At 43.2% G+C, this 15,900-nt stretch overlaps 1 protein-coding gene across 1 annotated transcript; it reads right to left on the bottom strand.

Moving 5' to 3' along the window:
• Positions 1-1,463: 1,463 nt before the first annotated feature.
• Positions 1,464-6,211, bottom strand: dusp6 (dual specificity phosphatase 6). Its single transcript, XM_029759192.1, has 3 exons — positions 5,189-6,211; positions 4,545-4,979; positions 1,464-3,247 (listed from the first exon to the last, which is right to left on the bottom strand). Exons 1-3 carry the CDS (start codon positions 5,586-5,588, stop codon positions 2,934-2,936), a joined length of 1,149 nt encoding a protein of 382 aa, XP_029615052.1. The 5' UTR covers positions 5,589-6,211; the 3' UTR covers positions 1,464-2,933.
• Positions 6,212-15,900: the final 9,689 nt, after the last annotated feature.

The following is a 15,900-nucleotide window of genomic DNA, read 5'->3' as shown; positions in this document are numbered from 1 at the left end:
CATGGACGGACTGGAGCTCTGACTGATTTCAACAACAAAAAGAACATTGTTCTGTGTAATTGCGGGATATTCTTTGGGTGATGAAACAAGTAGTTTTTTTATAAAAACATAATTATATGTGACGTCAGAGCGCCGGTCCGCCCACACTAGTTGCTGCTCAACTCCATCATAAATCGTGGAGTTGAGTTTAATTGGCTACCTATAGCTATGCATAGAGAGTCCTGCTTCCTCTCCACATCACAGCATTAACACACTCCAGTATCCTATATCTGCTAATAGGTGCGTGCGTGCGTGCGTGCGTGACACAGTCACTCCACCGACATGTCATGATTTGAAGATGTGAACTGCAGTTGGCGTTGCGTGAGAAAATGATCTCCTGCTTAGCTGTGAGGATCGTCTCTATGCTCTCCAGGTCTTGACAGGTACGCACCACACCACGCCATCCAGTGCCAGGTAACATTATGTTTAGGGACTTTGTTCCCTTTGATGGGCTGCTTTGCTCAAAGGCCATCGCCTTCAGGAAGTGCCTTCGGGAATGTATGTGTGTGTGTACCCAAAAGCCCTAACCTGGGTATACCTGGAAAAAACAGTCGTTCAGTGAGTCAGTCAATCATTCAGTCAGTCAGTGTGACCGGAATCACTGTGTGTACTTCTATGTACATGTTCAGTCACATTTTGGATTTAACCAAAATAACATAATGTGGCAGACAGAGACATGTCATACCACGCTGTGGGTGTGACAATGTGTTAAGTGCTATTTGTATTGGACAACTGCTGCATTTGAGGGACTAGATGTCCCAACCTTTGTGGTTAAAGGACAGCCATATGTTTGTGAATGGCTCCTTCTTAGTCATCTGGCTGATAATTGTCATGAACACACACACACACACACACACACACACACACACACACACACACACACACACACACACACACACACACACACACACACACACACACACACAGGAGGAGTTGGAAGTACACTTACGTAAATATGTCACTGTGTGACCTGACCACTGTTTGAACACTGTGTGACCTGACCACTGTTTGAACACTGTGTGACCTGACCACTGTTTGAACACTGTGTGACCTGACCACTGTTTGAACACTGTGTGACCTGACCACTGTTTGAACACTGTGTGACCTGACCACTGTTTGAACACTGTGTGACCTGACCACTGTTTGAACACTGTGTGACCTGACCACTGTTTGAACACTGTGACCTGACCACTGTTTGAACACTGTGACCTGACCACTGTTTGAACACTGTGTGACCTGACCACTGTTTGAACACTGTGTGACCTGACCACTGTTTGAACACTGTGTGACCTGACCACTGTTTGAACACTGTGTGACCTGACCACTGTTTGAACACTGTTTGAACACTGTGTGACCTGACCACTGTTTGAACACTGTGTGAAAAACTTCTACAAACTGTTGAGAAATTAAGAAAGACATTGTTAGAAGGAAGTAGACAAAATAGTAATTTATTAATAACTTATCATTTCTTTACATTCGTAAGACAGGAGTGTGGACTTGAGGAGTGGTGAGGGTTGAAACCAAGATGGCTTCTCCCACAGACAGTTCTTCTCTCAGGAACGAGAGAAAGCCAAATCCACCCATAATTTTGATTATTTTCTAAAACAACAAAAAACTGCATTTCACAGAATTTCCCTGAAGAGGCAAGGCCTCCTTTTTTGTCAACATCTCCCAGACTTTGTAAGCCTTGAACACAGATAAGCATTCACTTGCATTAACCCTAATTGTTCCTCACTAAATAACAACAGAAAGTCGCCATCTTAAATTGGCTTCATTAAAGGTATTTCCACCAAACTTAACAAATTTACAACTCACATTTCTTAACATAGGCATGCACTGACAGTTTCAGCGATTTGATGTAGAATTATTTTGCTATGGTTCAATTCGGGTGGAATTGTGATAGGAGGTGAAAGCATAGCTCGGGGAAAGCCCTTTGAGGGTTAATGCACAATAACACATCTATGTACAGAACTAAGGCATACAACCAAGGTGACTGATTTGTGTGAGGGTGGGGGCAAAAAAGGCCTGTCGGCTGAAATTACATATAAAGCAAATATGATATATATTTACACAATTTTACGATTCTTGGAAAACCTACTACATTTTTTGGCATAATAAACTTAGATACTGATCAATATACAGTTGGTTTGCTTACATAAAATAAGATTTAAAAAAAAGAATCAGTACCCACTTGTTGCAAAGGGTATATACTAGACAAGAACAAGGCTTTACTGTATTGTCTTTTATATTAAGATATATACACTTGTATAAATGATTAAAATGACTCCACACATGTAAAATCGAGTTCAATATACTGTGCCGTCTAACCGGGGATGTTTCAACCCCAAACAGGCAAGTCTTCACTGAAGACAAGTAATATGCACCCCAACAAAAATTATGAAGGTGCAAGTGCTAGCCCAAAAAACAAAAAAGTATTTATAATCATATATATGTTCAGATAGAACAATCATGTTTCTTTGGCACACCAGCCTTTCGTCGTGAAGCTAAACGTACACCAGACCATCAGACCACTTAACATCTCTTTCAAAGCATTGACAGAATTTTTGGGGGGCAAAAACCTCATCGAGTCCAATAGCAATATAGGGTTCTAGAAAGTTCATGTGCTTTGTCTTTCTTCGCTTCCCCTCTTTTCTCTTTCTTTCTTTATCTGTTCCCATTTTTGCAGCAGCTGCTTGTGAGCCCTCGGGCAGATCAACCACGTGCCCCCTTCAGAGTCCATGCTTGGCAGCTGTCACCTCAAGCCAACTGTGTCAACAACGGCATGATGTCACCGTGTCACAACAGGTGATGGAAATAAAGTAGAGAAACATTTCAGCGTTTCAGGAGGTTTCATTACACCTCTGAGCCAGTAAGGGGGTGATGGTGGGGCTGCCTCACGTGGACTCCAGTGGGTCCAGCTGGAAGACGTTGTGGTTGGTGGGGGTGGTGAAGTACAGAGGTTGTGTGGGGGTCACCACCCGGTTATCGCAGGGGCTCTTCAGGCCCAGGGTGCGCTCAAAGTCCAGGAGTTGGCCCATGAAGTTGAAGTTGGGCGAGATGTTGGACTTCTTCATCTTGACGATGTCGTAGGCGTCGTTCATGGACAGGTTGAGCTTCTGCATGAGGTAGGCTACGGTTACCGTCACGGAGCGGCTGATGCCGGCCAGACAGTGGACCAGGACGCCACATTTTTGACCGCGGGCCTCATCTGAGAAGGACAGGAACAAAGAGGAAGAACAAGTTACAGACTTTTGTTAGATATTCATAATTTGTATTTAGAGAAAACACAGCAAGACAAAAACAGATAGATATTCTGAAAATGAGAAATGCCTACTGTGAAGGGACTAGTGTAAGGGAAACCAGATAAAACAATGCCTGTTGTGACAAAACAACAGTCACATTCAAGTAGTAGACTCTACACTACAGTTAATGCTGTAGTGCTAAATGCTAATCGGTTGTAGTCAACATTGACTGGGCCAGTTCCACGGTTAAGCAGCAGAAGTCTGAAATGATCGTAACAGTCTCCCGCACACGTCAATCAACAAACGGCTGCGGTCTGGTACTCTGCGTACTCTGCGCATAAACAGAGCCGACATTCTTTAATTTGGTCAGGAGTACCACGACTTGGAAATGTACTATTAACGCTCTATCAAGTCATTCTTCAGCCTGCCCGGTTACTTGACAATGGTGCCATTTGGGCGTGTAAACGTAGGAGTCATGAGGGCACCCTGTCAGGGCTTACAGGATGTCAACAGAGCCTGTAAATGGCTCTCTTTGTGAAAGGAAAACATCGCAGCACTGTCCTAGATTACTTTCAATGGCCGTTTCCTTCCTGTTGTGTTCAAATTACCCCCCTCCTTCCCCCTCTCCAATTTCCACACAGGCCTTTGTATTACAATTACACAAGGCTGGGGGTAAGCTAGGCCCCGGCTGCAGACAAAAAAGCAGACAGGAAGTATTCCATTGAAGTTTAATCATTGTAATTGGGAGCAGTTTATAGTAAGGACCATACAGCTAGAATAGTATTTATCTGCTTGGCACAATGGCATGAATCTTGTTCCCTCTGTAAATCCCTCCTTAACTGACTTAATAAGAAAGTACCCATTTTTTTACATTTACATTTTAGTCATTTAGCAGACGCTCTTATCCAGAGCGACTTACAGTAGTGAATGCATACATTTCATACATTTTTTTTTTTGTACCCAAGGACACCTATAATCTAAATTGCACAACAATAATTAAATAACTTCCTGGTGATATGAAGATATCTTACTAATAAGATGCCTGTACTGTGGGCCTGTGGCTTTCTTTCACTTGTTAGGCCAATCATTGCTATATAGGCGTAAATATACAACTACATTTATTACCCTCAATTCATTCTGTGGTGATGTAAAATAAGCCTGCTTTATATATATATATTAACCCTGCATCTTAAAATCAATTCTTGTGTGTAAAATATAATTTGAGAGCTATCAGTGTGCTTGAATAGAAGTTATTGTGCTTACCTATGAAGCCAATGGCCTCTGGGAAAAACTGTGACAGATTCTGGCTCCAGTGATCTGAGATGGGGATCTGCTTGTACTTGAATTCCCCTGCGTTCTCGAACATGTTGGGCAGGTTGGGAGTCACGTTCAGAATGTACTTGATGCCAAACTCTTCCAGAATATCCAGGTTGGTGGAATCCTTGGCGCAGCCCAGGTAGAGGTGCGGGAGGATCTCCACTGGGAAGGAGGGCTGAGGGTTGGAGAGGGGACTGCCGTCTGAGTCTGTGGCGCTGCTCGGGTCTCGGTCGATGTCGGACTCGATATCCGAGGAGTCTGAGCTTATCCGCAGCCCCCCGAGGCCGAGCACCTGGGCCGTAGGAGAACTGCTGTTGAAAGAGCCGACCAGATTGGTCTCGCACTGGGCAGGGAACTCGGCTTGGAATTTGCTGAAACCACCTGTAAGGTGAATGAAATAATAGTGTTAGACAAATCCATTGATAAAAACAGGCCTCGGCTACTCTATGTTGTGACCTAACACACTTGCATTATCCTATGCGTTTTTGCGCAAAATGCATCCAAAATTTCACTTATACATTATTATTCACCAAATTAGGCCTACATTTTAGTGTGAAATGTGTGCTTCTGGAAGGAATAACAAAACTCACCCTCAAGGTAAAAAGCCTTGTAGCCCTCGTCTTTCATCCTCTTCAGGAGCAAGCCCAGCACCGAGCCCCCGTTGACATTTTCGTTCCATTCCCTGCTGTATTCGTCATATAGCACAATGGTATCAGTCTTGCACCTCCGCGCAAATCTCTCCCGGTCCTCGCCGTTTGAGAGCAAGGACTTGATGGAAAGATTGCCCTTCTTCAGCCGCCGGAGCATCAGACTCGGGATAGCCACGTTAATCGCCGTTTCGACGTGCGAGGACTCGTATAGCTCCTGCGCTCTGCAGTCCATTACCAATAGGCAGTCTTTGCGCGTCTTGAGGTGCTCCTGCAGCCACTCCACGGTCTTGCTGATAGCCATTACCGATTCGAACTGAACGGGCTTGAGCTTGTCAAGCATTTAGCAACAAAAAACAATTGTCACTTCACTGCAGGAAAATGATGTGCTTGGTCCCTTTAGGCTACCGCAAAAAAACGTCCACAACAACAGAACGTTATGAGGACTGGATCATTGAAGAAATGGCAACACAGACTGATCGAGATAAAATATATTCTGGAATAATTTAAGAAATTAAAAAGGATATATTGTATTTCTCACGACCTTGTCGGTTTTGTAGGCCTAGTTTGAAACGAAATCAACAAAAGAAGATTGTTTCTTAAATATCCGACTGTAGATTGCCTATAGGCCTACACTAGCAGTAACACTCATTCATGCAGCTGCGTGAAGAATGTCCCATGTATTTATCAATGACTCACTGGCCAGCACTGACGTTGTCTTCGTGTTATATAACTGCCGCTTTCGCATAGAAAATGTTATTCTTCTGTAAAAATCTAAATAAGAGGGATTGATTGCAGTTCAGTTACAGATGCAAAGCACTTGAATTTCCAATAATGAATTCTGTTGTCGTCTATTCCCAACGTTCTCGTTGTGAATAAGCGTATTTTGTTGTTGTCGACACTGGGTCGTCGATGTGCTCTCTGCAGCGCCAAACTAGTGAATGGTTACAAACCCGAGGCGTTTCAATGGATACATTATATCCGCCAGCCAATCAGAGGGTGCCGAGCAGTCGTCGCCCTGGAAACGGGGCCGGGTGGAACGGACTGTGGTGATGAATTGTTAATAACTTTGTCATTCACAAAAAAAAAAAAGGCAAAGAATTTCCGCTCCGGATAAAGTGAGTGCAAACAAACAGAAGCGGCACTGCAGGGGAAGGAAGGAGAGGGTATTACTTTAGTGCGTAGAGGGGGATCCTACCTTGTGCTCAGATTTCTTAATGCCGAAGTTGCGCTATGACAGGTTTATTGCACGGTGAGGCGGAGTTTTAGAGACGATTTATTTGGGGACAGGAGGCACGATTGAATTTTGGAACCCCAGTGAATGTATTTATTTTTTATTGTTGTCATTTTTATCAATTAAATAAACTATTTTTATGATTCCATAAAATGTTAAATGATGTAATTATTTAATTCATATATTGTAATTCATTTGGTCTTCTAATTTAACATGCTTTGTAAAGTAGATTCCAATGTAGGGCCTATTGGGCGCGAAAGGCTGTTCATAACGCATGCTTAATTCCAGTATCCGTGCCAAAAATGCACCTGCAGTATGTAGGCCTATATGCTAGCCTAGGATACACAGGCTGCGTTTACACAGGCAGCCCAATTCTGATATTTTTCCCAACTAATTTGTCTTTTGACCAATCACATCATATATTTTCACATAAGCTCTTTTTCAGATCTGATCTGATTAGTCAAAAGACCAATTATTAAAACCAATCAGAATTGGGCTGCCTGTGTAAACGCAGCCACAGATGATTAATAAATATGTTGGTTTTCTGAAACAGAAGTGCGTGGGTTGGATGCTATAGCACCTCTCGTCTGGGTCTATTTTTATCCGTTCGTTACACTACTTCTTCGGCTCCAGAGCTTTGTGTGGGTGCAATTTCCATTTTATCATGAAAATCTCTATTTTTCTCTCGAGCTCTCTCTCTGATAAAACAAACATACAATTAAAAGACTACATCAAAACCACATAATTTCACTACAGTCAACCGGATCTACAGCATTATAACATACACATGTGGTTTTGACTCAGTCATAACGAAACCAACGTTTACTGTGTCATCAAAAGCAACTGTTCGATCCTTTGGACCCGCTAATGGCCGTGCTAAATCTAAATGATGTCCCATTAATAAACACTAGAAGGCCAATCAGCGGTGGAATCGGGCATTCCAACGGACTTTCCTACACATGATTACCTCAATGAATACATATTTCTTTGCTACTTAGTACGGAATTTTAACTTCCACGCCAAGTTTGTGTAGGCATAAATACATTGCCAATAAGATTGCACAAATGAATGTGGTTACTCCAATTAACCATAGCTGCTGATTATTTGATAATCTAAAATCCTCCCAACTAATCCAAAAACGGAACAACAAAACAGACGCCATATGCAGGGAGGGAATTCTAATACCTAAGAATGTTTCTATATTAATTATACAACATAAAAAAATTTTTGTAAGTGAACAATAGAGGGAGAGTTCCCTAAATTCAAACATAAATCAAAACATTTTGACTTGTTAAATGTTGACTTAAGTTGTTAAAAAGCCTTCATAACAATGTCATTACAAAACATAACATGCCAGGTTATGGTGACAATAGTGAGAATCTTTGCCTTAGCTGTCTGTATCTGATATACAGAATTTAACAAAGTAATCTTATTTTTAGAGTAAATAGTGCACAGGGCTATCCACACACACACACACACACACGCACGCACGCACGCACGCACACACACACACACACACACACACACACACACACACACACACACACACACACACACACACACACACACACACACACACACACACACACACACACACACACACACACACACACACACCGGATCCTCTCAGGCAGAGGCATGTGTGTACATTTTCAGAGCAGTTAACATACGAAATGTGAAGCAGCAGACCTTTGCCCTTCCCCCTGTCACATTCAAATAGTCCCCTAGTAGACAGTGCTCTGGCTGAATGGAGCCAAGCTATTTCCTTTCAGGTTCAAATACATTCTCTCTTTCAGGAACAAATGCCCCCTGCCCCCTTTTCTCCATCCACCCTCTCTCCCTTCCCTCTTTCTCTATAGCCTCCATTTTTTGATCTCCCCCAAACTGCTTTCTCTCTCCCTTCTCTCGCTCTCCCTATTTTCCTCCCTTTCTCCATTCACCTCCCTCCCTCCCTCCCTCCCTCCTGTTAATCTACTTTCCCTCCTCCTTGTTTCTCAGCCACTGGGTGCTTGTTGACTGACCAGGAAATCCTTTGTTCGTTCACAAAAGCTCCCTGTATCTAGGAGTTGTGGGGTCTGGACTGGAGCTGTGACGCTGTACAGATGGGGTTGGGGAGGGAGGGTCTGTGTCTGTGTGTGTGATAATGTGTGTTGGTTATCTTTCTCTAACTATGAGCCGTTCCTGATATTTAACTTCTTGTAAGTTCCTTGGTGGGCCACTAATGGAGAGAAAGTTCCAGACACCCCAGAAAAGATAACACAGAGACCTGTCAGACTACTGTCACTGATTGATGACAACAGAGACCTGTCAGACTACTGTCACTGGTTGATAACAACAGAGACCTGTCAGACTACTGTCACTGGTTGATAACAACAGAGACCTGTCAGACTACTGTCACTGGTTGATAACAACAGAGACCTGTCAGACTACTGTCACTGGTTGATGACAACAGAGACCTGTCAGACTACTGTCACTGGTTGATGACAACAGAGACCTGTCAGACTACTGTCACTGGTTGATGACAACAGAGACCTGTCAGACTACTGTCACTGGTTGATGACAACAGAGACCGGTCACTGGTTGATGACAACAGAGACCTGTCACTGGTTGATGACAACAGAGACCTGTCAGACTACTGTCACTGATTGATGACAACAGAGACCTGTCAGACTACTGTCACTGGTTGATGACAACAGAGACCTGTCAGACTACTGTCACTGGTTGATGACAACAGAGACCTGTCAGACTACTGTCACTGGTTGATGACAACAGAGACCTGTCAGACTACTGTCACTGGTTGATGACAACAGAGACCTGTCAGACTGCTGTCACTGGTTGATGACAACAGAGACCTGTCAGACTACTGTCACTGGTTGATAACAACAGAGACCTGTCAGACTACTGTCACTGGTTGATGACAACAGAGACCTGTTAGACTACTGTCACTGGTTGATAACAACAGAGACCTGTCAGACTACTGTCACTGGTTGATAACAACAGAGACCTGTCAGACTACTGTCACTGGTTGATAACAACAGAGACCTGTCAGACTACTGTCACTGGTTGATAACAACCTGTCAGACTACTGTCACTGGTTGATGACAACAGAGACCTGTCAGACTACTGTCACTGGTTGATGACAACAGAGACCTGTCAGACTACTGTCACTGGTTGATGACAACAGAGACCTGTCAGACTGCTGTCACTGGTTGATGACAACAGAGACCTGTCAGACTACTGTCACTGGTTGATGACAACAGAGACCTGTCAGACTACTGTCACTGGTTGATGACAACAGAGACCTGTCAGACTACTGTCACTGGTTGATAACAACAGAGACCTGTCAGACTACTGTCACTGGTTGATAACAACCTGTCAGACTACTGTCACTGGTTGATGACAACAGAGACCTGTCAGACTACTGTCACTGGTTGATGACAACAGAGACCTGTCAGACTACTGTCACTGGTTGATAACAACAGAGACCTGTCAGACTACTGTCACTGGTTGATAACAACCTGTCAGACTACTGTCACTGGTTGATGACAACAGAGACCTGTCAGACTACTGTCACTGGTTGATGACAACAGAGACCTGTCAGACTACTGTCACTGGTTGATGACAACAGAGACCTGTCAGACTGCTGTCACTGGTTGATGACAACAGAGACCTGTCAGACTACTGTCACTGGTTGATAACAACAGAGACCTGTCAGACTACTGTCACTGGTTGATGACAACAGAGACCTGTCAGACTACTGTCACTGGTTGATAACAACAGAGACCTGTCAGACTACTGTCACTGGTTGATAACAACAGAGACCTGTCAGACTACTGTCACTGGTTGGTAACAACTGCGACCTGTCAGACTACTGTCACTGGTTGATAACAACCTGTCAGACTACTGTCACTGGTTGATGACAACAGAGACCTGTCAGACTACTGTCACTGGTTGATGACAACAGAGACCTGTCAGACTACTGTCACTGGTTGATGACAACAGAGACCTGTCAGACTGCTGTCACTGGTTGATGACAACAGAGACCTGTCAGACTACTGTCACTGGTTGATGACAACAGAGACCTGTCAGACTACTGTCACTGGTTGATGACAACAGAGACCTGTCAGACTACTGTCACTGGTTGATAACAACAGAGACCTGTCAGACTACTGTCACTGGTTGATAACAACCTGTCAGACTACTGTCACTGGTTGATGACAACAGAGACCTGTCAGACTACTGTCACTGGTTGATGACAACAGAGACCTGTCAGACTACTGTCACTGGTTGATAACAACAGAGACCTGTCAGACTACTGTCACTGGTTGATGACAACAGAGACCTGTCAGACTACTGTCACTGGTTGATGACAACAGAGACCTGTCAGACTACTGTCACTGGTTGATGACAACAGAGACCTGTCAGACTACTGTCACTGGTTGATAACAACAGAGACCTGTCAGACTACTGTCACTGGTTGATAACAACAGAGACCTATCAGACTACTGTCACTGGTTGATAACAACTGCAGTCTATCTCCTGTTATAACAACAATGATGTAATCTGCAGTAGCCTACCCAAATAGACAGACACACATGGGCGTGCAAATACACACACACACACAAATATGTACATTACTCACATACAAACAGAAAAATCCTCAAAAAGTTCTACAGCTGCACCATCGAGAGCATCCTGACTGGTTGCATCACCTCCTGGTATGGCAACTGCTCAGCCTCCGACCGCAGGGCGCTACAAAGGGCAGTGCGTACGGCCCAGTACATCAATGGGTCCAAGCTCCCTGCCATCCAGGACCTCTATACCAGGTGGTGTCAGAGGAAGGCCATAAAAATTGCTAAAGACTCCAGCCACCCTAGTCTGAGACTGTTCTCTCTGCTATGGCACGGCAAGCGCTACCGGAGCGCCAAGTAAAGGTCCAAAAGGCTTCTTACCAGCTTCTACCCCCAAGCAATAAGGCTGCTGAACAGCTAATCAAATAGGCTACCCAGACTATTTGCATTTTACGCTGCTGCTATTCGCTGTTTATTATCTATGCATAGTCACTTTACCCCTACCTACATGTACATATTATCTCAATTACCTCGACTAATCGGTGCCCCGCACATTGACTCTGTACCGGTACCCCCTGTATATAGCCTCCACATTGACTCTGTACCGGTACCCCCTGTATATAGCCTCCACATTGACTCTGTACTGGTACCCCCTGTATATAGCCTCCATATTGACTCTGTACCGGTACCCCCTGTATATAGCCTCCACATTGACTCTGTACCGGTACCCCCTGTATATAGCCTCCACATTGACTCTGTACCGGTACCCCCTGTATATAGCCTCCACATTGACTCTGTACCGGTACCCCCTGTATATAGCCTCCACATTGACTCTGTACCGGTACCCCCTGTATGTAGCCTTGTTGTTGTTGTTTTATTGTTGCTCTTTTATTTTTTACGTTAGTTTATTTAGTAACTATTTTCTTAACTCTTATTTGTCTTAAAATCTCATTGTTGGTTAAGGGGTTGTAAGTAAACATTTCACGGTAAGGTTGTGACCTGTTGTGACAAATACATTTTGATTGGATTTTGATTTGATAATAATCACTTACTTCAGTGAGAACTCATACATTTCAGATAACAATATCTTTGACCAAAGCAAGGTGAATAGGGCACCATTTTCCATGTGCCCAAATGAGCAGCAGGTTATATTCCAGTTGGAGCCTGAGATGCTGGTGATGGGACTGAGATCAAGGCTCTGATTGATAGTGGAGACGGGCCCTGTCGCACGCTCTCTCCACAGCTATTCAAATGGAAATACAGGGGCCTTCATATTGACAACAGGAACAAATGGGGTCTGGAGAACCACAGGGCAGCACACACACCAGACACACTTCCTGCAATGGGATGGAATGAGGATCTGTCCCCCTGACAATCTCACACACACGCACACACCACTCTGCTTTCCTGCGGCTCTAAGGCAGAGGTGGGGTGACCAATGTGGTTTCGTGAGAGGCCACACACACACACACACCCTAGTCTAGGCACTCCGGAGACAATGGCGTCTCTACTCTTATCAGTTGGCCCCATCACTCTGTCTCTGCACTGCGTCGGGGCCCTCAGTTATTGCGCCGGTGTGTGTGTGTATGTGTAAAACAGGAGCATAGCTCTCACAAAGACCCAGTAGGTCAAGGGTCATGCACGGTGGGGGTGGGCCAGAACGAGTGTGTGTATGTGTTGCGTGTGTGTGTATGTGTGTGTGTGGAGAAAGAGAGCAAGATTTCCTCTTTGCTGGGAGTCCACATCCTCTTCCTTTGATCCACTTCTGTCAGTCTCACTGTCCTCCCCGGTTTCTAACCTTCACATCCTTACTCCAGCGTTGAGAAACATCCTCTGTGTGTTCAACACATTTTGGCATAACTTTCCATTGCATATGCATAATTTGAGGGTAACTGGAGTGGAATCATGTAAATATGGGTTAATAAGGGAGTATGTAACATTCAATGTAACAAGTATGTACAGTTGAGGTCAGAAGTTTACATACACTCAGGTTGGAGTCATTAAAACTCGCGTTTCAACCACTCCACACATTTCTTGTTAACAAACTATAGTTTTGGCAAGTCGGTTAGGACATCTACTTTGTGCATGACAAGTAATTTTTCCCACAATTGTTTACAGACAGATTATTTCACTTATAATTCACTGTATCACAATTCCAGTGAGTCAGAAGTTTACATTACATACACTAAGTTGACTGTGCCTTTAAACAGCTTGGAAAATTCCAGAAAATTATGTCATGGCTTTAGAAGCTTCTGATAGGCTAATTGGCATCATTTGAGTCAATTGGAGGTGTACCTGTGGATGTATTTCAAGGCCTACCTTCAAACTCAGTGCCTCTTTGCTTGACATCATGGGAAAATCTAAAGAAATCAGCCAAGACCTCAGAAAAAAAATTGTAGACCTCCACAAGTCTGGTTCATCCTTGGGAGCAAATTCCAAACGCCTGAAGGTACAACGTTCATCTGTAAACAATAGTACGCAAGTATAAACACCAAGGGACCACGCAGCCGTCATATCGTTCAGGAAGGAGACGCGTTCTGTCTCCTAGAGATGATCGTACTTTGGTGCGAAAAGTGCAAATCAAACCCAGAACAGCAAAGGACCTTGTGAAGATGCTGAAGGAAACAGGTACAAAAGTATCTATATCCACAGTAAAACAAGTCCTATGTCAACATAACCTGAAAGGCCGCTCAGCAAGGAAGAAGCCACTGCTCCAAAACTGCCATAAAAAAGCCAGACTATGGTTTGCAACTGCACATGGGGACAAAGATCGTACTTTTTTGAGAAATGTCCTCTGGTCTGATGAAACAAAAATAGAACTGTTTGGCCATAATGACCATCGTTATGTTTGGAGGAGAAAGGGGGATGCTTGCAAGCCGAAGAACACCATCCCAACCGTGAAGCACGGGGGTGGCAGCATCATGTTGTGGGGGTGCTTTGCTGCAGGAGGGACTGGTGCACTTCACAAAATAGATGGCATCATGAGGATCGAAAATTATGTGGATATATTGAAGCAACATCTCAAGACATCAGTCAGGAAGTTAAAGCTTGGTCACAAATGGGTCTTCCAAATGGACAATGACCCCAAGCATACTTCCAAAGTTGTGGCAAAATGGCTTAAGGACAACAAAGTCAAGGTATTGGAATGGCCATCACAAAGCCCTGACCTCAATCCTATAGAAACATTTGTGGGCAGAACTGAAAAAGAGTGTGCGAGCAAGGAGGCCTACAAACCTAACTCAGTTACACCAGCTTTGTCAGGAGGAATGGGCCAAAATTGACCCAACTTATTGTGGGAAGCTTGTGGAAGGCTACCCGAAACGTTTGACCCAAGTTAAACAATTTAAAGGCAATGATTCCAAATACTAATTGAGTGTATGTAAACTTCTGACCCACTGGGAATGTGATGAAAGAAATAAAAGCTGAAATAAATCATTCTCTCTACTATTATTCTGACATTTCACATTCTTAAAATGAAGTGGTGATCCTAACTGACCTAAGACAGGGAATTTTTACTAGGACTAAATGTCTGGAATTGTGAAAAACTGAGTTTAAATGTATTTGGCTAATGTGTATGTAAACTTCCGACTTCAACTGTAAGTACTAACAGTTACATGCATAACTTATTCTGGTTTACAAGTAAAGATGCATGTAATACTGTTATTACAGTACTTACTAGGTATTTACTCAGGTTTTAAACCCATGTAATGTACTGTGTAGTGTGGTTCCCATTCCCCTTTTGGGGCCAGAATGGAATGGTAGAATGGAAAAGATATACATGAAAAGAAGCAGCCTAAGCAGGTGGCCATGCCAATGTTATGGTCATAATGCTGGAACTATTGACACTAGGATAAACAAAGAACCACCGCAAAAATAGGTGTGTGTGTGCATATTTGAATCAAATCAAAATATGCCGAATACAACCGTTGTAGACCTTACAGTGAAATGCTTACTTACAAGCCCTTAACCAACAATTCAGTTAAGAAAAATAAGTGTTAAGAAAGTATTTACTAAAATAAACTGAAAAAATAAATAAAATACAAAAATAAAACAAAATACAAAAATAACAAATAATTAAACAGCAACTATAAAATAATAGTAGCGATGTTATATACAAGGGGTACCGGTAGAGAGTCAATGTGCGGGGTCACACGTTAGGCAAAGTAATTGGGGTAATATGTACATTACCGATCAAAAGTTTGGGGTGACTTGTGACTTTGTCCTTGTTTTTGAAAGGAAAGCACATTTATTTGTCCATTAAAATAACATCAAATTGATCAGAAATACAGTGTAGACATTGTTAATTTTGTAAATGACTATTGTAGCTGGAAACGGCAGATTTATTTGATGTAATATCTGCGTAGGTGTACAGAGGCCCATTATCAGCAACCATCACTCCTGTGTTCCAATGGCACGTTGTGTTAGCTTATCCAAGTTTATAATTTTAAAAGGCTAATTGATCATTAGAAAACCTTTTTGCAATTATGTTAGCACAGCTGAAAACTGTTGTACTGATTAAATAAGCAATAAAACTGGCCTTCTTTAGACTAGTTGAGTATCTGGAGCATCAGCATTTGTGGGTTCGATTACAGGCTCAAAATGTCCAGAAACAAAGCACTTTCTTCTGAAACTCGTCAGTCTCTTCTTGTTCTGAGAAATGAATGCTATTCTTTGTCAGAAATTGCCAAGAAACTGAAGATCCCGTACAACGCTGTGTTCTACTCCCTATACAGAAAAGCGCAAACTGGCTTTAACCAGAATAGAAAGAGGAGTGGGATGCCCCGGTGCATAACTGAGCAAGAGGACAAGTACATCAGAGTGTCTAGTTTGAGAAACAGACGCCTAACAAG

This window comes from Salmo trutta, chromosome 7, assembly GCF_901001165.1.
Source record: "Salmo trutta chromosome 7, fSalTru1.1, whole genome shotgun sequence".
NCBI lineage: Eukaryota > Metazoa > Chordata > Actinopteri > Salmoniformes > Salmonidae > Salmo > Salmo trutta.
Note: the sequence above shows the minus strand (reverse complement) of the source record. Positions and strands in the feature narration are given on the sequence as shown.